Raw genomic sequence first — 25,802 nt, 5'->3', positions numbered from 1 at the left:
AGCTAGGCCAGTGTCTGGACCACTGACATCACTTAGCTCCTCGTACCAGTTTTCCTCCTGGTAGGAGTTGTCCTCCAGAAGGCCTTAACCCTTTATGTCATTCTCCTCCTACAGGAAAGGAGAGTCTTTACAGGGGTGGGAAGTCTGAGGTTGGGCATGATCCAGGCAGTGACCGAGTCAACGTTGAGCGTCATCTACGAGTAGGAGAGGATAATAGGTTCCATTCGCACTGCACCAATGACAGCGTTGGTTGGATTTGAAAAGCTGGAGGGCTCGGTATCAGGCTTTTTCTGGGGCTGTATTCAGAGGGTCCGGCTGGCATAGAGGGTGAACCCGCAACCGCTAACCCAGTAGGGGCACCTCTCAACTCCATGGGGGCCCACAAGAGCACCAGAGGGAGCTATGGGCCTAAAGATGGAGTCCATGGCATTGTAGAACTCCTTGGGTCGGGCAGGAGTTGCTCCAGCAAACTCAGGGAAGCGCAAAGCAGATCTGGCTGCCAGCTCCTTGAGTGAAGTATGAGAGTGGGGCCTAGAAGCACGGTACTAGGTGAATCCAAAGAATGCTGTGACTCCCTCTGGTGCTTCTTCAACTTACCAGACTTTAAAGACTAGGACCTGGAATGGAAAGACAATCATCTGCAGAATGGCTCTTGGGAAAGGCCCCAAGATCTCCCTCAGGATTGGGACCAGACAGAGCTGCCTTCTGATTCGCCAACAGGAGCTTCATAGCTCACTCGCATTTTGACTTTGGCTGCATCGACCTGCATTCTTTGGGGCCATGGCTCAACTTCAGGCACCATAGGCAAACCAAGTGTGGGGCAGAGACAGACATTGGTCTGTGACATTCCTCACAAGGCTTATACCTTTTAAGTTTGTTGGAAGAAATGTCCATAGCACACAGAGCAAAGCTCAAAAAATACTCAACAAAATAAAAAACCATAGAAAGTTAAAAAGTGACCGGAAATTCTCTGGAATCGCACTGTTGGCGTGTAAAGAAAGGAACTGATGCCAGCAGGACGGGGTAGTGCCTATTTTTGCTCTGTACACGTTACTTCTGATGATGATGATGTGGAGCCAATCGACGCCAGCTACCAGCACGCAGAGGTACTGCTCAAGATTTTCCAGACTCAGTCCGACGCCTGGGAAATATTCTAAGGTGAGGAATCTGCAGGCAGAATAGTCTATCAACATGTTGCTTTTGATCGTTCTAACCCAAGTGACAACATTAGCAATATAAAATAAACAGGACATGCCTGCCAAGGCACTGCACTTAGAGGTAGTGATGAAGAATCATTCCACCAGCACTGGTAACCACCAAATCCCTGCAGGAGAGATGCAAATGACAGATAAGCAGAGGATGTAGGTGGCATCCAGATCACATCAGTGACCCTCGGCCAGGAGCAATGCAGCTGTGCCGCTCCGCTATGACAGCCGTCACAGCATTGCAACCAACCCCCTACCAAGACAGGGCGCACAGCCACGAGCAGAACCATGACATTAAGTTGCATACAGCCCTGATGATCAACGGGTCCAGCATTTAAACTCCAAGCACTGGTGCCACAGAGGCCCTACTCCACCCAGTGGTCTATCCACATGAGTACTCCTGGAGCCACATGGTGTGAGATCTCGATAGAAGCTGAAAAGAAAAACACAAGAGAAACTGGCATACGTATTTAAACAGCTCAGCACACAAGCATCTCTTCTAGCTGCCAACAGGAACAAACAGCAGCCCTGATGCTGCCCCAAATTGTGAACACTACACGAAGCAATCTTCCTGGACCACCACAGCGAAGGAAAGACAAACCACACAAATCTAGAATATTCAGCACGTGACCAGGTTAACAACAAAATCAATGAGCTCTGCATAGTGCTTCGTCATGTTTCACTGCACTGCCAATGTGATCAAGCCTTCTGATATGCTGTCTAGATGTGAGATTGAAAATGTGGGTCGCTCAGTTGGAAAATTACTCGACAGCCACAAAAAACACACAGACACACAGACACCCAGCCATCCAGAGGTCATTTCTTTACCTGGTGTGCAAAGAGATGTTCCTCCTAATACCAATTACAGACCTTGACAATGACTATATTTTGGGTGCTGACAGACTTCAATAAACAATTCAGCCCCAAGCGAACAGTAAGAACAGTCCATCTGCCAACAAGCGAAACAAGGCCCCATAGAAGCAATCAACACCAACTCTGCGGCCAAGTCAGCAAATGTAAATTTGCCAAGCCTGATGAGTAAGTCACAGCCCAAATCATACAAGGGTTCTACTCCTCTCAACTCACTAATCTAAGCACAGATGACATTGCTAGACATGGTAACTTTAGGATGCTTACACAAACTGGCAGAAGCTCGATCACATATGACAGTGTCACTGATAGATGCCCAATCAAGACCGAATCAGTGAAGACAGTTATATGTAAAGTGGGGCTTAAAGCAGCCTGTTCATAAAGAAATAGAGCAAGACACGTAGGTATTGTGGCAACCCATCAGACCAAGGGAAATCACTTTTTAATAGTGAGCAGTCAGTGGCGAGCAGAAAAAAACAATCGCAGGAGCAGAATACAGGGTTGAGAAGTTTGGTCAAGGTGTTGCATGCTGAGACAGAGCCACCTTTTCAAGAAGAGTCAAAAGGAGACAGCATCAGGCCATCAATATGTGCACCTCACCTCTGCAACAGACTGGCCAAAAAAACCCAGTGCGACCTAATGATACAAGGCCACAAACTGATCAAGTTTAGTGACACCGGTGCCACAGTACATGATGTGTGATGTTCGGGAAAGACTACTGAACAATCAAACCACATCCCACACTAGTGATGTCCACTCATTAGAAATCACAGGCAATTTTGTAACAAAAGTGAAACACCAAGCCCAATCTATCACTATCAGGTTCTTTGCAACCAGAGAAGATGTCACCACTCAACTGCAGCGCAGGCTTATGCAGTCATTTTCAATGGAGTTGATGCCTCGAGAGCAAGAGCACCAAACTGACACACTGATAAACCCAGCTGCACTGCCACACTGACTGATACTTTTACATGTTGGAAACAAAGTAGAAGAACTGGAAAGTCTGTAAAAGGCTTGAATCATTAAAAAGGTATAAAGGCCCACTATGTGTGAATCTGTGTAGATATAACAATAGCCACCCAAGTGACAAAATGAGGATGCTCCATTATCTGTTAGCATTATCGCTGAAGAAATGAGCTTCAAAAGGTTTTCAAAACCCAATCTAAACTCAGGCTAGTAACAGATCTAACTACATAAGGCATCTTGCAACATCACAACGTTTTCTACAGTTTGCCTCTCAAGGTACAAACCTCAACTTCGGCATGTCCAGCACAAATGGAGTATCTAAAACTGCACAAACAAGGTGTGGTCTGGATTATGAGGTGTACTGAATGCCAGTGAAAACATCTGAGTGCAAGCTCACAACGTAGACGATGAATGGCTGACAGCACTACTTGACAGCATCAAAGAAAGTTGTCTCACCCTCCATAGCCAGAAATTGGAATTTCTCACGATTACACAGAATATTTTGCTACCACTTCACAGCTTACGGAGTCGCTGCTGAGGTGGACAAAGTTTTCAAGACTACCACCCTCTAAAAAGACATCTCAGTTGTGTTTAGTTTCTTAAGTATGGGGACATACTGCATCTGCTTCATACTATATCTGACACTGCTCACCAAACCCCTATGTTGTCTACTAAAATCAGAGACTCAATGGACATTCTGCAAAGAGCAAGAAACTGCATTTTGGAGAGACCAAGAAAGCCCTCTCTGATGAAACCACTGAGAAAATCTATAATACTGCAAGGCCTACATATCTGCCCATGGATGCCCGCCCCACATGCTATGGAGCAGTCCTGCAAATGCAGCAAGAGAACAAAATTTGCACGCCTTTTGTGTAAGCCAGCAGAGCTCTAACAGACAAGGAGCATCAATACTCACAAATTGAGAAAGAGGCCATCACAGTCCTATGGGGCATTTCCACATCTACTTGTATAGGCACTATTTCTGCATTTGCACAGATCAGAAGCTACTCATTTCACTCTTTAAAGGAGCTCAGTCAAAATTAACACTATTTTTGCAGTTGCAAGAATACTCATTCCAACTCGTATGCAAACCAGTCCCACAAAATCCTGCAGTTTTGATCTCTTCAGCCACCCCCAAGCAGCCACAACCGAAGAAGCTGAGCAAGTTAAATAAACAGAGGAGGATGCTATAATCATCAACAGCTTAAAAATGTTTTCACTGACTAAACCTGAAATAGCCACAGTTTATTGAGAACGTAAATGCCTCAGCAAGGTGCTGAAAGCCCTCACAACCAATTGACGGCGGAATCTGCTGAAAGAACAATCCCACTGCACACCAAAAGCAAGAAACCAACTCCAAGCACTATGTCATGCGAAAGAGGAGCTATTAAAAGCAGACAATGGAGTAATTCCTAAAGGGGAGTTGTACGGTCATATTGCAAGCACTGGTCACCAAATTAATATGGCGGTGGCACATCAAAACCAGAAAGGCATGGTGAAAATTAGCATGAGACTCAGGCTACAGGTATGGTTCTGAACAATCAAGTACTGCACTCCATTTCCAACTGTTTGCAGTGTCGAGAGGTCAGACCATCTGAAAATGAATGGACGTATGAAGAGTAAGCAAAACTTAAGAGTGGGAAAGTGTGTACTACTCAAGGACCATCTGTCAGGCAGCAAGTTAAAACCACTATTTGAACCATATCCATGAGAAGTGACCCAAGGCACTATAAAAACTGCCAAGAGGGGAAGTAATTACCTCACTTGAAATGCGTCCCAAATCAATTAAGAGATCATAAGGCTGAAAGTACAAGTTACTTACCTTCGGTAACAAAATATCTGGTAGAGACATTCTAGTTGCAGATTCCTTACCTTAGAATTCTCCCCCAGGCGTCAGACTGGATCCGGAGATTTTTCTTTGAGCAATTCTCTTGCACATCGTTAGGTGGTGCAGGTTGACTCTGCGGGCATCGTAGATGGCGTGGTCGCTGTGATGACGTTGGGAGTAGAATATAGACGCTGCCCTCGCGCAGTGACGTCAGTTTCTCTTAACGACTTTCAACGCCAAAGTGCAGAGCCGCTAAGAACACTGAGATTGGCACGCCAGAGCTAAGGACCTGAAAGGGGGAATCCCTGTCCCTAGAAATCAGTTCGCAAGCGGGGAGGATGGATGGGCGGTAAGGAATCTGCAACTAGAATAGGTCTCTACCAGATATTTGGCTACCGAAGGTAAGTAAGTTGTACAGCTGATAGAGACTTCTAGTTACAGATTCCTTACCTTAGAATAGATACCCAAGCAATGCCATCCTCGGTGTTAAGCTGCTAACGAAGATCAAACTAGAAAGTCCTGTAGGACTGAACGACCAAAATAGCCGTATCGACTGACCTGACTGTCCAGGCAGTAGTGCTTAGCAAACGTGTGCAGGGGTGCAGGGGCGCCCACGTAGCCGCCTGGCAGATATCCAGGACTCAGCATGCTAACGCAGTGGAAGCAGCAGTTGCTCTGGCGGAATGAGCATGCAAGCCTTCAGGAGGTTGCTTCTTGGCCAAAGCGTAGCACATTTTGATGCAAAGAAGCACCCACCGAGAGATGATACGTTTTAGCACCGCCTTCCCTTTTTTCTCACCCACATACCTAACGAAGAGTTGATCGTCGACCCAGAAATCTTTAGTACGATTGAGGTAGAACGCTAACGCTCTTTTTGGGTCCAGACGGTGGAGTCTCTCTTCCTCATGGGAAGGATGTGGGGGTGCGTAGAAAGTAGGCAAAGTGATGGACTGGCCTACATGAAAGGGTGTAACCACCTTAGGAAGGAAGGAAGGAAGGAAGCCCTAGTGCGCAACACAACTTTGTCAGTGTGCACAGACAAGTATGGAGGCTTTGAGGAAAGGGCCTGTAAGCTCACTCACCCTGCGAGCAGAGGTGATAGTGACCAGAAAGACAGTTTTGAAGGTGAGGAGCCGCAAGGGACAATTGTGCATTGGCTCAAAGGGAGTACACATCAAATAAGTACGAACAAGATTAAGGTCCCACTGAGGCAAGATAAAGGACGTGGGAGGAAATAAATGGGTGTGCCCTTTTAGGAATCTACTCACAATAGGAGATTTATAGAGGGAGGACTGATCAGGTAGCCTAAGAAAGGCCGAAATGGCAGATAAATACCCTTTGAGGGTGCCCAAAGCAGAGCCTTGCTGGGCTAAAGAAAGAATGAACAGAAGAACCTCAGATAGAGGGGCAGAAAGGGGATCAACAGATTTGTTGGTACACCATGCCACAAATTTATTCCAACGAGAGGCGTATACAGTTTTAGTTGATGGACGCCTGGCTGCCAAGACAACATTGCAGACTTTGGGTGGAAGGGCAAAAGCCGTCAACTGTTGCCGCTCAATCTCCACGCATGAAGGTGGAGGTTGGACAGATTTGGGTGAAGAACCATCCCCTGTTGCTGCGACAGAAGATCTGCCCAAAGAGGCAGTCTGAGTGGAGGATCGATGGACCTGCTCAATAGCTCTGGATACCATACTCTCCGTACCCAGTCCGGAGCCACCAAGATGACTTAGGCCCGGTCATTCCTGATTTTCTTGAGAACTCTGGGCAGAAAAGGTATAGGCGGAAAGGAGGCCAGAGTTCCACTCGAGACGAAACGCGTCTCTGAGAGAGTGCCGCCTTGGAAACTCCAACGCGCAAAACAACTGACATTGCGCGTTCTCTGCAGAGGCAAACAGATCTAACCAAGGCTCTCCCCACTGCTGAAAGAGACCTTGCGCCACCTCCAGATGGAGACGACATTCGTGATCGGCTGTGCATCAATGGCTGAGTTTGTCCGCTCTGGCATGGAGGGAACCCGCCAGATATTGAACCATCAGGGTAATGCCCTGATGTTCCAGCCATGTGCAGAGGTGTAGTGCCTCCTGACAAAGGGTCCAGGGCCCTACTCCGCCCTTTTTTTTGCAATACCACATGGCAGCAGTATTGCTGGGGAAGACTGAAACCCCTAACCTGTGCAGATGAGCTGCAACCACCACCATCACTTTCGTGAACACCTGAGGGGCACTGGAAAGGCCGAAGGGGAGCACGGTAAACTGAAGGTGCTGGTGACCTACCACGAATCGTAGGTAACGTCTGTGGGCAGGCAGGATGGGGATGTGGCAATAAGCGTCCTGCAAGTCCAACACTACCATCCAGTCTCCTGGGTCCAAGGCCGACAGAACCTGAGCCAGGTTGAGCATTTTGAATTTCTCCTTCTTGAGGAAGTAGTTTAGGTCCTGAAGGTCTAGGATATCAGAAAGTAGCAGGAATAACAACCACAACCTACTTCTGGCACAGGGACCATTTCTATAGCTCTCTTGGCCAAGAGAGCTGCGACTTCCTGGCAAAGAAGTGCCAAATGATTCTCTGGAAGGTGATTGAAGGAGGGTGGCATGGGTGGTGGAGCAGATTCGAAAGGGAGGGAGTAGCCCTTTCGAACAATCTGCAAAACCCACCTGTCCGTGGTGATATGTTCCCAGTGGGGCAGGTGATGGCGAATCCTGCCACCAACTGGAAGGGAGTGAGGGGACGGACTAGGAGGGTTTGGAGGCTGCAGTGGAGGCAGATGTGGACTGGACAGACCTCTGGGTCCCTGTCTCACAGCCACGTGGGATTCAACGTCCTCGGTCAAGCATAGGCTGACCAGCGTGCGAGCCATGGTGGCTGTGTGGAGGACATGACAGGGAGCCCCTTCCGTGGCCACAAAAGGGGCGAAAAGTGGACTGTGGTGGACGAGGGGCAGAGGAAAGACCGAAGGACCGAGCCGTAGCCCGGGAATCCTTGAATCTCTCCAGGGCAGAATCTGCTTTGTCTCCAAAGAGATGGGAGCTATCAAAGGGCATGTCCATGAGTGACTGCTGGACATCCCCCGAAAACCCAGAAGTACGCAACCAGGCGTGGCATCGCATGTCCACCATCGTACTAACCAATCTGCCCAGAGAGTCGGTCGTGTCCAACCCACAACAGAGTGTGAACTTTGCTGCATCTCTCCCATCGTTCACAGCTTGGGAGACAATAGCACAGGCCTCCTCCGGTATCTGTGGCAGGACTTGCGCAACCGTATCCCACAAAGAGTGGGTATAGGGGACCAAAAGGCATGCAGTGTTCACAAACCACTGAACGAGACTGTAGGAAGAAAACGACTTCTTGCCAAACTCTTCCAGCCTTTTGGATACCCTATGTGGGGGTGCGGAAGGGAATGCGCCTGAAGAAGAGGAAGCCTGGATAACAAGACTCTCAGGAGTGAGGTGTTGGGACAGGAATTTAGGGTCATTCGGAGCGGGCTGATGGTGGCAATAGTCCTATTCACAAGAGCCCCTGTGTTGGGTTTGGACCATGTACCCAAAAGGACATTGGTGAGGGCTTCATTAAAAGGCAAAAGGGGTTCTGAAGTAGAAGCCCCAGGCTGAAGCACCTCCGTCAGGAGATTAGACCTGACCTCAACAGTGGGAAGCTCGAAACCAAGGACCTCAGCTGTCCTACTGACCACCATACCGTAAGTTGCTCCCTCCGCCGTAGCCACGGTAGGAGGAGACAGCATGCCAGCGTCAGGAGAAGTATCCAGACCACTGGCTTCGCCCAATTCCTGACCCCAGTCCATAGCAGGGTCATCCTGGTATTCATATGGGTGCAGGGTCATCCAGGGACCCCTCCAATTCCTCCCCATATTCGTGGGGCTCGAATTCGACATGGGGTGAATAAGCCCCATTGAAGCAGAGTCATGGGCATAAGAATCGGGTCGACGTGGATTGTGGGCACCACCGTCGGGAGCATCGATAATCGACCCGGCGCCGGCGAAGGTCTCAAGGGTGCGATCGGCACCGATGCAGATCCGCACACAGATCCAGAGGTGACTTCGGTGGCTGGAGCCGAAGCCGCCGGCGTGGAACCGGAAGGCCCCTCAGCCGTATCCCTTGGGCCCAAAAGCGCCGTATCGGGGGAGGACCGCCCAAATGAGGCGCATGGCCTCATAAAACTAAGCTGGGCGGTGGTCGCTCCGGAACTCGGGGAAGCGCGGAGCCGACCCAGGTGCAGGCTCCGAGGATGGAGACTCTTTGTCTTCTTACCTTAACCTGACGATTTAGAAGAAGACGAGTGGTGATGACTCTGCGACCGATCACGAGACCTTCCTCTCGAACGAGACCGGGACCTACACGGAGTCGGGTGCCAGGCTGCCATTAGATTTAGGGACCACTCCCTCAAAGCCTTCGAGTGCATGGCCCGGCACTCGGAGCACGACTTCGGGTTGTGGTCGCGCTCGAGACACCACAGACAAACCCGATGAGGATCCGTCACTGACATCCTCCGATGACAGTCCTCACATGGCTTGAACCTGGTCTTCGGGACATTCTCGACGCACCAAAGTCGCACAGAAAAAAAAAAAAACACAAAATCGTCGAATTTGGCCAAAAAATAGCCAGGGTAGCTCTTCTCCGGATCAGCGCGTGGCGCGGAAAGAAAAGAACTGACGTCACTGCGCGAGAGTGGTGTCTATATACTACTCCTGACGTCATCACAGCAACCACGAAGCCCGCGGAGTCGACCAACGCCACCTACTGACACACAACGGTATCGCTCGAAGAAAAATCTCCAGGTCCAGTCTGACCCCTGGGGTAAAATTCTAAGGTAGGTAGGTAGGTAGGTAAGACAGACAGACAGACACACACACACACACACCTCCTTTCAATGACATAATTATCACTATAAAATATATGAGTTGTGCCTGCCAAGGGAGTGAACACCCAGATAAGCAGCCAAGTGCTGGTGCGGTCTCCAGCAGAGGCCCAAAATAACTGCATCCTTAAGCTGGCATTTTACCCCCTTTGTCATGGATACAAATAATCCTTCACAGCATGGCAGGACGATTGCCAGTTACAGAACATCAGTGTATTTAAGTGCACGATAACCATCTTTTGATAATTTAAACTGTTAAAAGGTTAAATTAGAAGGAGTCTTTAATGTCTCCCGGTTCGGCTCCTTGTGCCATAGCTGAATAAACATCTACTAGAAGTGGCTACGCACATAAATAATTCTAGCAAGTAAATATATAATTATGCATCATGCTACTTTCTTGGTCAGTCACAATATGGCAGTTCTGAGAAAACGGTCATGAATCAATGGATAATCTGTGTTTTTTGCTTTCTCGAGTATTATAAGTAAACACAAGCTTGCTATAAATGTCTACAATGTAACAGGTACTTTGAAGGTGCTTGAAACTACTATGGGACTAAAACAATAAGGAGAAAAAAATTTCTTAAGGTGCCCAGCAGGACACCTGTTCATAGAATTATTGTTCAACTTTCTGGTGCATACTGTTTCTAACCATAGATTCCTCACCTTAAGTAAATTCGCCAGAACTGATCTGGATTATTTTCTTTTTTTTCTTTTTCGGCAATGCCCCCCGGGTGCTGGTAGGCAGCATCATATGGCTCAGCTATGACTTCACAACACTCTGGACGTGACAGGGCGAAACCGAGAAACCCTTGCGTGCAGATGTCACTTTCTTAATCTTTCTCCTTCCGTGCACTCTGACACAGAGCAAAAAAATAACAGGTGACATACCAAAATCTAACTTTATTTTGATGTACTGGAGTCAACTACACAGAACGGAGAGCCTGGAGTGAAGTAAGGAGTATATGGTTGTGTTTTGTGTATAGCACAACACTCACCCCGGAGGGTATCCTGTCGCTGAAGCATGAGCCAGGGTTTGGGGGTAGGTGAAGAGTTAGGTCTTTAGTTTCTTCTGAAATTTAAGAACTAAGGAGGAGGCCTGGAAGACACAGAGTAGGTTGTTCCAGATTTTAGGAGCAAAGCAGATGGCACAACCACTGGATGCGACTCTGCTTATGCAGGGTGGAGTATGGAGCAGGCGGGGGTGCAAGTAGGATTTCAGCAGAGTGGAGGTATCTGATAGGTTTGTAGAGGTTTATGCAGCTGTTATGGTACATGAGGCCAATAACATGTAAGGCTTTATGTGTGTACATGAGAAGTTTCAAGAGTGTTGTTTATGGAATGGGAGCCAGTGGAGTTTTTTGAGGTGCAGTTGAGTGTGGGGTTGGAAAGTGAGAGTGAGCCTAGCCACTGAGTTTAGAATGGGCTGGAGTCTTCTGGTCAATTGAGTGTTGATTCCAGCATAGAGTATGTTGCTGTAGTCCAGCTTGCTCTTGACGAGGGCCTAGGTGACGGTTATGCTAATGCTGGTGGCAGCTATTTGAAAATCTTGTTGAGCATATTGAGCGTGTGGAATCAGGAAACCAAGACTGCATTCACTAGGGTGGTCATAGTAGTTGGTTGTCGATTACTATTCTGAGGATCTTTGCTTGGGGTGCTGGAGGAGTGTGGGTCCACGTTTGGCAGGCCATAACGTACAGCCCTAGAGTGAGGTGTCTTTAGAAAGATTACTTTTTCCATCTTATCTGTGCTGAGCTTGAGGCAGTTAGTTTCATGCACCTGGTGACTTTTCATGCAGGAGAAGAAATTGGTCTGGGTGTCCAGCATCTCATCGGAAAAGGAGAGTATAAGCTGGGTGTCATCAGCATAGGATATGGTGTTGGCGAGTGGGGTCATGTAGAAACTGAAAAAAGTAGGGCCAAGTGAGGATCCTTGTAGAAATCTGCAGATAAGGTTGATGATGTCCAAGGTGAGAGGGGCCAGGCTGACTGGATGCGGTCTGTCAGTAAGGAGCAAATCCAGTGAAGTGCAAGGCCTTCCATGCCGGCTTTGTACAGTCGTTAGAAAAGATGGGGTGGAAGGCTGGGTCGAAGGCTGCAGAAAGATCCTGTAGGATGAAGGCCGTGGTGTCACCTCTGTTCATGATCATCTGGATGTCATCTGTGGCAACAATGAGGGTGTTCTCGATACTGAGGTAGGGCCTGCAATCAAACTGAGTGGTATCAAGGAGATGTCTGTCAGTAAAGTGGGTGGCTAGGAGTTTAGCATTTATTCCATTGCTTTTGCTGGGCAAGGTCACAGAGATATAGGCCAGTAGTTGGCTAGTGTCTTTGTGTTAGCTGAGGGTTTCTTGCGGAGGGGAGTACTGTGGCGTGCTTCATGGCATCCGTGTAGGTGGCAGTGATGATGGGGTCCAGTCCTTTGGAGAAGACGTGGTGAGGGCAGGGGTCAGAAGTGGCTATGAAGTGTATAGACTGCATTATGGTTATTGGAGTTTGAGTGGTGATGTGGGACAGATGATCCAAATGGTCCTCTGGGTGTTGGCAGACATAGGCAGGAGAGTGCTGTGAGGGTGAAAGGATTTGGTTGGGGCTCAAAGTTTTCATAGATTCTGGCAATCTTGTTGCTGAAGAATAGGGACAAATGAGTGCAGAGGTCCTGAGAGGGGGTTATGCTGGAGGAGCTTGCTGCCAACTAGGAAGTCTTTCCCTATAGCAAAGATATGCTTGGTGCTGGTGGTGTTGCTTTTAATGCCATCGGGGAGTGCAGAGCGTTTAATTACACCGATTTTCTGATTGTAGCTTCTGAGGTTAGTTTTGTAGGTGCTTGTCATTGTCGTTCTTACTGCGTGCAAGTTGGTTCAAATGGCGTTTGGTGAGACTGAGCCCTTCTGTGTACCAGCATGCCTTTGGTATGGTTCCTGCGGCTTTAAGATGAGCCAGAGCATCAGCTTAGATGGTGATCCAGGTGTTGAAGTTGCAGATGTATTGTGGGAGGTTGCTTCTGTGTTGAGGATGGTGGTGTAGGAGTTTGAAGACCAGGATTCTTCTGAGATCTTGTTACATCCCAGTTGTCAGCACTTGGTTATGGTGTTCCTGCAGTGGTGTGGGATGGGTATGCTGAAGTTGATAAAAGTTTTGATGGACCAGGTGAATGGTGTGGGCTTGTCTACTGTGATGTTGAAGATGGGGGTCCGGTAGGTGTTCAGCAGCATGTGTGGGGTCTTCCACTTGCTTGGTGAGCCTGAGGATGGACAGGTCCTCAAGGAGGTTGGTCGTATTTGTATCAGTGTGATCCTCCAGGTGATAGTTTAGACTGCTGTGGAGGATGAAGGCAGACTTGAGGACCGGTAATGAGGTCCATGATGGTGCTGCCAAAACTCCGGGAGGGCAGTGTACTAGGGAGCCGCGCAGGGTGTAGTTGGCAGTGATGAGGAGTCTGAAGGTCAACTATTCCATGTTGCTGATGGTGCTTTCTGACGTGGTAGAGCATTTGATGGATCCTTTAAAGATGACAGCGAGTCTGTCTCTTGGCCGGTTTGACCTGTCCTGCCTTGCAATCTTGTATCCGAGGATTGCTGGTGCGATCATTGGGGCCGACGAGGGAATCAGCCATGTTTCAGTCAACAAGAGCAGGTCCGGTGAGCGGTCATGTAGCAGATACCAAAATTTCAGTGGTGTGTTTAGTGAGGGAGCGATTGTTGGGGAGTATGCAGGACAGGCTACTATTGGTGTAGTGGGGGTAGGGTTTGTGGGGTTGTGTGAGATGTGTGTGTTGCGTGAGTGAGGTGCATGGGGGAATGATGTAGGTGTAGGAGGGTGCATGTGAAATGGCAGGTGGAGCAGGAGAATGCAGCTTCAGAGTTGGGCATCAAGGCATGAAAGCAGTGTTTGGAGATGTGACCGAGGTTCAGGCCCCGGAGGACTTATTTTAGGGAAGGGGAGGCAGGAAGGCAGACAATCGCATACGGGCTAGCCTTTGATTCGGTGCGTCCGTGCTGTTGCCCCATTAAATGGAAACAGTTTTGTCAGGAAACCAGTGATAATACTTCCCCTTCAGATGGATGATGGGAGATGACTTGTATTGCTTGGCTCCTTCTTTTAAAGACAATTTTGGTGATAAACCAGTTATCTCAGTACATGTACAGATGGATGATGTGAAATCCAATGATGTCACATTCTGTGCAGTTGGTTGGTGGAAAACAGTATCTAACAGAAAGCGCTACCAAAGGTAAGTAATTTATACTTCTGATGAATACTAACTGCAGATGTATCCCCTTTAGTAAAGGGTGCACAGTAGTACCTCCAAAAGGTGGAGGTTCCGAAGAGTGGACTCAGATTAAGAAGACTTTCAGAACAGAGTAGGCAAACTGATCCTCCCCTTCAAGCCTGGCAGTCAATGTGGTAGTGTTCTGTGAAAGTGTGCACCAACACCTACGTTCTAGCTTGGCAGAAATCCAGAACCAGTGCCACCCCCTCTTCACCATCATGTAAATGCCAGAGTCACCTTCACCATGGAAGAGTTAGCCTACAGGCCTTCTGGGGGGGTTCCTTTTTAGCCAATGCATTCCAGATTTTAATGCACAGGACTATCCAGCAGGACAGAGTACTTTTTTTGCATACATTTATTTTCTTGGTCCCTGGTAACTCTGATCATGTACACGAAGGTCTTTTGGATGGTCTAGGTAAAAATCCAAAGCTTTCTTAGGTTCAAGCTGGTGGAGCCTTCCCTCCTGTTTGAGGGATGTGGCAGAGCAAAAAATGTCAGCAAACTGATTGAGGAAATCAGGTAAGTGAGAATAGGTGGTGCTTACAATGGCTCTGCTCTGTCACTTCCTGGGCAGTGTTAATCACCGCAGAGCCATATGACACACACTCATGAGGCAGAGGTGTGGAACTCCTATAGCCCAACACCCAGGACATATTGTTTGGGGTCATGGACAACAAGTTTACATGTTTTCTTTGTCCTTGGGACAAGTAGGCCCAACACCCTTCAGCAGAAGCCCTTTAGCTGCTAGTTTACAGCACCACATTATGGATCAGGGAAGACCATTCTCTGCAGTCAAGGTAATATTTGTGACCATTTGTTAATGCTGTTGGAACTTGTATTTACGGTTCATTAATGCAAACCCTTTATCAGTAGGGTGAGCACTGTAAGAAAATGTTGTAAGCTCAGGCTGCACTACTGACAGATTCCAGAATAAAAATGTGCACACACGTTTGCAAAGTTTACCACTATCAGGTTACATATAATGCTCCCAGAAAGCTGTCTGATAAGATGCAATTATTTGCCTAAGCTTAAAAGCAAGGTTGATTCTTTACTTTCAAAATAAAATGTTCAGGAAAAAAAAATGGAACTAGGAAAAAAACGTTTTCATAAACATACTCCTATGAAATTTTAGATCCTATTTATAATCAAATGTGTTGATGCATGGTAGTATTTCTAAAAAATATTCAAAGTGGAAAATCAGTGTAAGCAGTTTCAACAAGACTAACATGAAAATAAACAAGCATTGGCAAAGCCAATAGATCTTGACAATGGTGGTCAGCCTTCTGATTTTGCCAATGCGTATCTTGTTTTGACATGGTGTTTGTAAAATGTTGCTGTGGGAGCTGTTGGGCCCTCACCAGTAAAATAAATATGGACTAAAAGCAAAATTATTTTTGGTCTCAAAAAGCCCACATTGCCACAGTAGACCCTGGCACTGAACAAAACTACTTTGTGTGCCAATATGCTCCTTGTGAAAGAGTAGAATGGTGTCATTCTCACTGAAGCCAGCTGACAGTCAAAATGTAAAATGTTAATGCAAGACCTAATTAGGGACCCCAATGTTAAAGAAAGTCACAAAAGTGTACCTGTGATATATATCCTTGCATAAGTGGAGCTTTCATTAATGCACAATCATTTACAAAAGTAGGTCAGGAAAATATTTGTGAGCTGCATTTTACTATGAGCAAATGTGCATGTGTAGATTTGCTCATGTGAAAATCTCTGACATTTACAGATTCACTTTCCCTGGAACCACTCTTTTTCACCAATCCAGAAAGAAGTTTTACTTCTGCCCATTCCAGTAGTAAATGTCCAACCTTTCTCAGTATGGGAAAACAGAGAGGTGCTGGTGAAAACCCCTAAAACATGCAAGACAGTAGGTTTCCACTGATTTAAAAGGGCATTCAAACCCTGGAACTATTGCTTACCACTACTTCCATTCCCAGTATGTATATCTGCTGAAAGGTGGCAAAATAAGGAAGTTGTTTATATTCAAATTATACTAAATTATGAGCCCTGGCATAATCAGAGAGTCTATTATCAGAGCTCCTATATAATGAGATTGCTGCCATAATTTGTTGCTGCAATACGTGGCACCAAAGGGATAAGTGACTCAACACAGGACAAGCAGATTTATAAAGCAACTTGCTCCACGTGCAGGTAGATATTTTATTAAATTCCACACCCCTGATGGAGACACTGGTGTAAAAAAAAAAAAAAACCTCTGGATCTAGTTTGGCACCTGGGAATATTCTAAAGGTGAGGAATTTGTGGTTATAAGTATCCATAAGAATAAAACTTCAAGAGGAATGAAAAGTTTTGATCCTGTTGGATTTGGATCCTGATATCTAAATATTAGAGATCTCAGCAACACATGCTTAATTCATGGAACCTGCTTATCAGATTCTTTATTGCCTCCTTCGTTTTCACATTGCTAAATAACTGAAAGAAAACAGAGTTGGCTTGTGATTGTAAAATATGTATGAATGTTCTCGTTCAACACATGTAATACTGCAACCCAATGAAGCAAACATGATTAAAATCATATATATTAAAGAACACAATACAGATGTAAGACAATGAAGTACACATTTATCTATATATGAAAACTTGATGAAGTATGTGAGAAAACTCGGCTGACTGCAGAGGCCCTCTATTTTTTTGCTGGTGTTTTCCAGACTCTTATGGTGCCCTGGGCACTGCTAACCAGTCCCAGGGCCTGTGAGCTGTATAAAATAAATATGAAAATTAGGCTAATTATAATTGGCTAAGTCAACCTACCGATAAGTCCCTAGTATATGGTAGGGCATGTAGGTTTAGGGGCCCCAGCATAGGTGGTGCACTGCTGAGGTTCCCAGTGTCATTTTAAAGGCAGGTCTGCCTTTTAAATTAAAGTTACATGCAAATTCGACTTTGGAATTAAAAGTACTTCCAAAATCTTAAACTACCTTATTTTTTACATATAGGTCACCCCTAAGGTATGCCCTATATGCCCCTAGGGTTGGGTGCCATGTAACTATAAGCATGGACCTTCTAAAAATAGTTTTATAAGCCCTTTCCCTCATTGTAGTGAATGGCCTCCACAGGCTAGAATGGGAGACTTTATTTTAATTTAGAAAGTCCCCTTAAGTGACAGATACCTCAAGTCTGGTATCAAATTAACTGTTATAATAAATCCAACAACTTACAATTGTTGAATTTAACATAACATGTTCAGGTGAAGAGTTTTACACTTTACCTACAAATTTGCCAACTTCAGCCCTGTAGTGCTTTGCTCTGATTGGCCAGCCTCTGGCAGCCTGGCCAGGCTGCCTTGATGAAGAGTGAAGTAGCCTGGGCTGACCAACACAAAGGAGTGTGCCTGTGGGAGGAGACCTTCCCTCAGCAGATGGAGAAGCATGAAGTGGGAGGGCTGCCAAACTGGTCTTCAAAGGCAGGGAAGGACATTTGAAGCAACCCAGCACCTCCCTCACATCCTGCAAACCCAGACAATTAGGTGCCCCCCTGATTAGATTAGGAGAGGGCAGGAGAGGGGTGTGTTTAAGATTCTTAGTCACACCAGTGGGTGGGCTCAGCCAGATGTAACCTACAAGAATCTCTTTCAGCCATGATGGATTTTTGAGGAATGTTGCTCCTAGATATTGATTTTTGCCACACTTCCCAGGAAGTGGTCATCACAGGGTAAACGACCCTGAACCTGATTGTAGAACCAGGACCCCCTATTTTTCACCCAGGAGCAAGGATAAATATGGCAGAGCTGCACACACACCTCAGATCCCTACCAGATTCCAAAAAGGAAGAACTACAGAAGCCCTGCTGGACCCCTGACCTGCACCTTGACACTGCACTCTGGAGGAGTGCACCAGCTGCACAGTTGGGCTGCACCACAAGGACTTTGCCTGGCTTCAACTGGATCAGAGAGGGACTTCCTGTTTGCTACAGGTGCAAAATTGCTAACCAGAGTCCCCTGCACCAACCGCTGAGGAAACTGACCAGCTGACCACTGTCCAGGTGCTGTTTTGGAGTGTGCACTAAGTGCATTCTGGGAGTTGTAGTCCGCACCCTCAAGGAGCATCTCAGAGCTTCTGGAACCTTGGGGTGAGCTGTGGACATCAAAATAACCCTAAAAGAACATATGGAAGAAGATGCAGAAGTTTGGAGAAATTTTGGAAAAAAGCTCCATAAAGGGACTGACCCGCCACTGCAACTATAGCCAGCTTGCCTCAACTGCATCCTGGCCTGACTTGCAGGTTCGTCCCGGTGAAGAAAATCTCTGAAAAAGTGACTAAGTCTGAACGTAGAAAGTTGACCAGGACCTCCCAGACAGTGTATCTGACGACGGCTCCAAGGACATCAGATCAAGATTCAGGTTTGCCCCAGTCAAGGGATTTTTGTCTTAAAAAATCATCTAAGTACGAAAGTAAAAATCGCCACCGAGGGCTCCCGCGACGCATATCTGAGGAAGAGTTCCAGGAGGTCGGACTGGACTAGCGACTTGGTCCCGCTGAAGAAAATCATAAAGAAAACAACTAAGTCCAAAGGTAAACTTTTGACCAAGGCCTCCAGAGAGCTGTAGCCGACCAGAACTCCATCGCGGTCGGCCTCAAACTTTGACTTGGACCCAGTGGAGGTGCTACCAGATTGGCGCTATTCGTTTCTAAAAAGCATTCATTCTTTAAAAATTCATATCTCCGGTTCCCCTTATCCGATTTTAATCGTTTTGGTGTCGTTTTAAAGATAAAAATAGAATCCATCTTTATAAATTTGTGTTGGAGTTTTATTGTGTTTTGTGTTTTACTTATTTACTCTTTTGTGATTTTTAAATGCTTTACACTTTGTCTCTTAAGTTAAGCCTTGTCGCTCGTTGCCAAGCTACCAGGGATTGAGCTGGATTTAATTTCTTGAGACCTAACTGGACCTAAGTGGAGGTTAGTGGCCTATTGCAAAGTGTAGGTACTTACCTGCCCTTACCAATAACCCATTTTGCAACAAAGTAGATACAAAGAAATTACACTGCTTAGATTCTTTTGTATTAACTTGTGTAAATGCAAAGATTAATTACACTGGACCATGTGTTCATTACTTGAAAACAGTATTGACTACATAATGTACCACAACCTTCCACAACTTTGTATACGGAGCTTACCTGCTGAACATATCTGTCAGTAGTTTTCCACATATAATAATATTCAATGATACTTGTGAGGGACTTCCAGGGAAGCTGAAAAAAATACACATTGATGTGATTTATTTAACTGACAGCCTGTAAAACATTTATGCAAACGTGCTCACACAATACACAAAACACCTGGTACAAATTAACACTTTTCAGCACGGTGTTCACTGTATTGTTATGTATGGGTCTGGTAGAGAGCTTCTAGTGTGACTAACTGGATTTAAATCCAGCAACTCACTGCTGTGACATAGCAACAGTTGATAACTAAAGCTGTTACCCACTGTTGCTGCTTGTCTGCTTTGTGAACACAGCCGTAGAAGGGAGACGCAACAGAGAGAAGGTAGTGGGTATGGCTAAGGATGGAAGGTATGGTCTTTTTTTCTCATTTGAGACAGGGAGAAGTCATATTATGTATTTCTTTGCCTTAAATAGGGACTAATGATTCGGGGTGGAGGCATGCTGAGTATAAATTACATAGGTAACCATTAGTTGCGCTGATGTTTTTCACCTTAGGGTTCTAAGTGACATCACAGACAACTGGAGCGTCACACCCGCTGCTATTTGATATCACTCGGAATCACTTTGTGAAAAACATTCCAATACCTCACAGCTTAGCTACCTATAATTCTATATGTGAAGTGCATCTATTAATAAGCCACTAGCAAGTGCACCGAAAGAGTACACTCTTGATTTACCTTCCCACTAATTTGTACAGCACTTCTCTTTCAACCACCCTACGCTTTTGACAACGCCTCAATCTTATTTCTGTATCGAGTCTGCACACATTATTAGGCTATTTCGTAGAAACGCACTGTTTCCTATTATAAAGGCAAGGATTACAGCAAAGTAAAAACGTGGTCTTTAGCAGGGCAACTGCAGCCTACATACGTATTTTAATGCAATAAACAGATAAAGTAGTCCATATATAGATGAACATGGAAAATTGGATGTGTACATTTTATATATCCATGATCAGACAGTCTTATAGTGTATTATGTCATTCAGTTCTAGCAATCACTACTATAAAATCTCTAGTTTGCTACTTGACTAAAAATTTGAAACAATATTTTACTATATGGAATTGCAGTCAATTGAACTATGTACTATACTAATAATATGAGAATAGCTGAATACCATACTTAAAAATGCTCTTGCATACAATTCATAAAGGAATTGTGTGGTTGTGGAGGACGTTAACCACTTGTATTTTAGCGATTACTATTGCACGGAACATCATGCATGATTTCTTAAGGTATAGGGCAAGTGAGGATTGGTACACTGACAATAGTCCAAATGAGGCTGCTAAACAAGGAATATGTACTAACTATGAGCTGTTTCAACAAAGACTCAATCAAGGATCCCATTTGTCTAAATGAGCATTTAAACACCTGAAGAGTTACGTGAAAGAGAATAGTTCGTAGCTGTAATGGGAAGTACTTCTTAAAATACAGTATTGCCTAAAGGGAAATACGCCTATAAAAACCCAGCTTTTCATTACCTTCACCCAAGATAATCTTTCAATTTATGGATTCTGTGCAACTGCTGTTTGACCCCTGGGCTGTCGGGTCATGCAGGTGTCTTTATCCAGGCATGGAAACCATTGTCAAAATTACATTTTCAAATCTGACCTTTTTTGTACGTTCCCGCAAAGGAAACACTGACTGTTAAAAATTAAATTTCAAATGGGAGGCTGCTAAGGAAGATTATCCACTCAAAGCTGAAGGAAATCCTGCAGTCAGGGCTCGTGAACAGCCATGCAGAACTACAGGACAGACCTAGGTTTCAAACTGCAAACAAAACTGTTTGTACTTAAAATGTCAGATTTAATGCTATGGAAAGTCAAAAGGAGGTGTACTGTAAATATTTTACAAAGCTGCTTAGTGAATAAAATGTCAGCACTATTTGCAACCATTAGACAATTGTAGGCTTAGCAGCCACGAAATGGCAGTTTTACACTTGCATTTCTGTTTTAAATGCTTTTTTTCAACAACTTGATGAGAAAGCTAGAGGCGTCATCCAGTAGCTTAAAGCAAATTGAGCAAAATGTAAACCAAACGAACACACTTTTTTTTTTTTTAAATATATCACTATAATGAGACGTTTGAGAGTTTATCACAATTCTGCGTTAAAGTAAGCCCGTTTGTGCTGGTAGCATAATACCCTTTCCTCTAATTGAGCCTTCTATGGCGCACACGCAGTACTCCTTTTCACACTTACTACTTTCATGGCAGGCATGGCCAACTTTTCCATTTCAAACCATTCTTTAAGAAAAATATTTTCTGTCAGTTCAGGCCCGTCCTGAAACGACTTATGTGCGCCAATATATTCGATGACAAGTCTCCTTTCTGAGGGTGGGCTATGGCAGATGAAGAGATGTCTCCGATAATAGGGGTGAAAGCAGGTGGGCGTACAAGGGATGGGGTGATGGTTTGCTACTGTGGGAATTGTAGTGAGCTGGCTTTGAGAAGCTCTACGGACAGAGTGAGAATTTTAGACCATGTTCTGTTCTGCCATTTTCAAAAACGGAGACAGAAGGCACTGTGGTCTTGTCGCAGCAAAGGAGCTTTTGGGGTCTGCAAGTTGGTCACAGAAGTATTCGATAAGTAGAAAATGTGCAGGAACCTTAGCTGTATTTACTCATGGAATCTCACCAAGAGTAACTGAGGTCTTACTGTAAGAACAGCAGCAACCACTACCAATGGACAGAGGAGAAAAGAGCTCAGAAAAGTCAGGATTACCTGGGAAAAGTTCCCATATACCTAGTGAAGGACAGTGAAGAGTTTCACCAACTTTGTACTGAATGTCTGGGCCTAAAAGCTGTTTTGAGGGCTATGACCGCTAGCTTCATACTGACTCCACAATTACAACCTGCAAGGACCTACCTACTGTGAAATGTCTTTCCTGAGACTGACAAAATGGAAGATATTAACAAAAAAGACCGTTCTATGTGCTTGGAAGAAAAGCAGTGGTGGCTAGACCTTTGGTTGGGGATAGGACTAAAAGCGAGAAAAAGACTTGTTCCCCCTTAAACACATTGCATTGTGTCCAATAAGCTTTTCCTTAAAGTGTTGGTTGGCTGTAACCCCAAGAAAATGTTAAAGAATTTTGTTTTAGAAAAGTTGGATTTTGGAAACTTTCTAAATATGGAGTAGTAGGACAAGCTGCCAGGCCTACTTGAAAAACAAGCAATATCGGAGGCTATACTTTCCTAATTTATTGCACTTGGAGCTTCCTGATGCTAACTTTGAGGCTCTAGCATAGGGATCTTCAACCTTTTCTGTGGTGAGAGCTACTTCTGATCAGTGAAATTCATTGTGAGCTACTGAAGGCTAAGCAGCTTGTGCACTGTTTTCAGACACCACCACTCCCTGCTTAATTGACTAAGTCTAATGTCAGTAGAGCCGGATATTGTGGTTTGAAAAAAAAATGCTTTGAATAGGGCCAGTATGACAGGGCTGCCATGTTTGTCAGTGAGAGCATGGTGCTTGAGGATGTATGAACATGTGTGATATATGTGTACAGATGACTGAGAGAATGCATTGTATGTACTTGTTGTATGGGACATACCTTTCGCCATAAGATGCACCGTTAAACGTAGAACATAAATATGCAATCTTTTTTTTATTTTTATGGGAGAAATGTAAAGTACAGAAAATGTTCTGCAAAAATGTTCAGAATATGGAACATGTTTATTCACTTCAAATTTCTCCCATTTAATATAATCACTGTATTTTTCACTTAAATTTCTCCCTTTAAATTTCTCCCATTTAAAAAATGACTCTTTTTCAGTTATAAATATGGCAGTGTCTCTGCTGGCCACTGGGAGCAAAAGACCTGCTGCTTGTAAATGTGACACTTTGAAATAGGGGAAAATTAAAAGGAAGGGTGAATCATTAAGGTAACTTTGCACTTTAAATTTCCCCTATTGAAAAGTATTCAGAAACATAATTGTTCTCACACTCCCAATATTGAGACAAAGAGGACTTTTAATTAACAGTTAAATACTCCAGTCGTTCACCTCTGTGCCTCAGCCTGGCCCATAAATATCACTCATTATCCGGAACTGCTATCTGCAGTCTGTTGAGAATAATGTAAAGTAAACACAGCCTTGCCTTAGCTTTAAAAGAAAATATGACCCTGTGCTTTGCTTCTTCAAAAATTAACTCAAGGCCAGTTACCCTGGAAAGGTCTGGGAGCTACTGGTAGCTCACGATCGACTGGTTGGAGACACCTGCTTTAGCATGACATTGAAAATGAGTTATTCAACCTTCATGGATCCTTGCTCGGCAAAAGCTTCCAGCCTTGCAACCATGAAAGTTTCTGACCTACAAAAAATGTGTAAGTCTGAAGGTAAATCCTGAGAACAGGAAGAGTGTAGCCAATGAAGACTATGGTGGTACCAGTTGGAAGTGTCGGCAAGATGTTGAATACAATGTATCTGATCCAGTGGAGCCCCCTTGGACCACAGCTCTTGGCTCCCTCAGTACTTTTCACTTCCGAAAAAGTGACAAATTCAGAAGGTAATTTAAAGATTTGACCCAGATGAGCCACAAATCCTTTCCCAAACTCACTGCATCATTGTGTGGCTGCAAAGAGTGCCTAGATCTCCTTACTCTATAAACCTTTATCTGGGCATTCCAAAGCCTGCATTTGACTTTGCTCCTGTGCTGCTGGGCATCTAAGTGTGACTTGATTCCCGTCAATCACTCTTAGGTGGCTTGCATTACATTTTAGGTTCCTATTGTTTTCTATGGTGAAGGTTTTCATAACTTTAAAACTCCTGATCGCTGCATCTGATTTTCTTCTTTCTTACATCACGTGAATTTGAATTGTAATACCATTCTGTTGTTGCTGTCTATATACTTTTTTGTTTTTTTCCCAAATAGGGTTTTGCTGCTTGTGCAAAGCTATGGACTTCAGAAAGAAGACGTTTACATAGTGAATTGGACTTCGATAATTTTCACTTTGTCAGTGCTAAGCCACAGCTAATAGTATTAGGGTGTCTATATCCCCTAGGATCAGCATCTAGTTTTCCACATTTTTGATCAGTGGTGTGAATAAGACCTCTTTGGGCCAAAAGCTTCTGTGCCACCTCAGCAGTGTGGATTTAGAAGTCCCTAATTAAGTTACTGACCTACAGTAATGCTCTTTCTGGTGGATATTCTATGTAATGATAGAATCCTCATGCGCCACAAAGGAATTATCATACACTGAAGTACCATACCTGGAAGTTAACATCAGTTTCTTTTTGCACTTTAATGCAGATACAGTACGCCATTCCTACAGTTTTTCGATTCCCTTACAGATTTCATTTTTTTTAAACTTGAACAATCCGCATGGATGTCATCCTTCAAAATGTCAGATTTTAAGTCATGCCTTTCTTGTTAAAAGTGATGTAATTCTCAAACCTGCACATTGACCTTTGGTCCCTCAGAACCAAACATGATTCCAATACTTATGACAAATGCTCCCTGATAAATCCGAAGGCCACCAGAAAGCAAGAAGTTAAACTCTACGTAGCCCAGCATAAACAGCAAAGTTGGTGCCACTCCAAGCCGGGGGTTGTTCCCATTTATCAGCCTCACTTAAGTCCAAGATAAAGTAGAAAGACAAGTTTAAAAGAAACATTAGAAGTCCAAGAAAGGCTCTTTGCCCCACCTTATAAATATTAAAGCAATATTTAATGAGTATAAAAATACCCACAAATTCTAACATCGAATTAGAGTTCAGTGTTAAATACACTTAAAAGAAACAACAGTCTGGTGATCAAACCCGTTGATTAAGGTGGGGAGGTTATTGTTCTAAATGACAGGAATGATTAAGTGCAACTCATGAAGACTTTACTGACCAATGACAAACATTATACATATTTAAGTCAAGACCCTGAAGATCAGCTATGGCTCATAAAAGAAAATTAACAAAGAGGCTGGTTTCTACAAGGAATTTCTGTTCTCGAATAACACTAGAACAGCTATTTCTCAGTTATATGAGTTAACGAAGGTCCACTTGGACCTATACAACCTTCATATAGGCCCTTAGTTTCTGTCATTAATAGTATTCTTTAGCGCTTATCTATATATGTAGATATTTTTTCTCTGTCCAATTGTGTTAACAACATTAGCATATCTGCAGGACCCAAGAGTTAGCATAAATTTGTTGCAGGTACTGTATAAAGATTATAAAGACAGAAATGTGTTTGTACCAGCCCTGCAAGTCTCAGGGTGGCAAATACAATAAGAGATTGTTGATCTAACTTCAATGTAACAAACGTCCCTGACCTGGATTGTCACTTGATAGCCAATAGACGGAACATGTACTTACTGTATCACTTGGTAAACACACAAAGTAGTGCTTAAACAACCTGCAGCATCAACCATTAATGAAACATGGGGTACCAAGAATGTTAGAAGAAATTTCAGATGAGGTTCTTGTAGCATTTGTAACTTAACTTAAAATTTGATAGAAATTGTTTTCAATACCAATGTTTTCTTTATATTACCAGAACACTGATCACAATATTACAAATGTTATTCACAAGGTAGCATGCAAATAATATTACGACTTCATTGCTACTATATGGAGGCCAAACAAGCAGACCGTATAGCCCAGAATAAAG

The 25,802-nt window shown here is 44.5% G+C and overlaps 1 protein-coding gene across 2 annotated transcripts in view; it reads right to left on the bottom strand.

Moving 5' to 3' along the window:
- Positions 1-25,802, bottom strand: part of MTA3 (metastasis associated 1 family member 3) — a 964,160-nt gene that overhangs the window by 537,072 nt on the left and 401,286 nt on the right. For both annotated transcript variants that reach the window (XM_069233985.1, XM_069233984.1), the window contains exon 10: positions 19,157-19,231. In XM_069233985.1, the coding sequence (XP_069090086.1) occupies positions 19,157-19,231 (75 nt within the window). The remainder of the gene's footprint in view (positions 1-19,156; positions 19,232-25,802) is intronic.

This window comes from Pleurodeles waltl, chromosome 5, assembly GCF_031143425.1.
Source record: "Pleurodeles waltl isolate 20211129_DDA chromosome 5, aPleWal1.hap1.20221129, whole genome shotgun sequence".
NCBI lineage: Eukaryota > Metazoa > Chordata > Amphibia > Caudata > Salamandridae > Pleurodeles > Pleurodeles waltl.
Note: the sequence above shows the minus strand (reverse complement) of the source record. Positions and strands in the feature narration are given on the sequence as shown.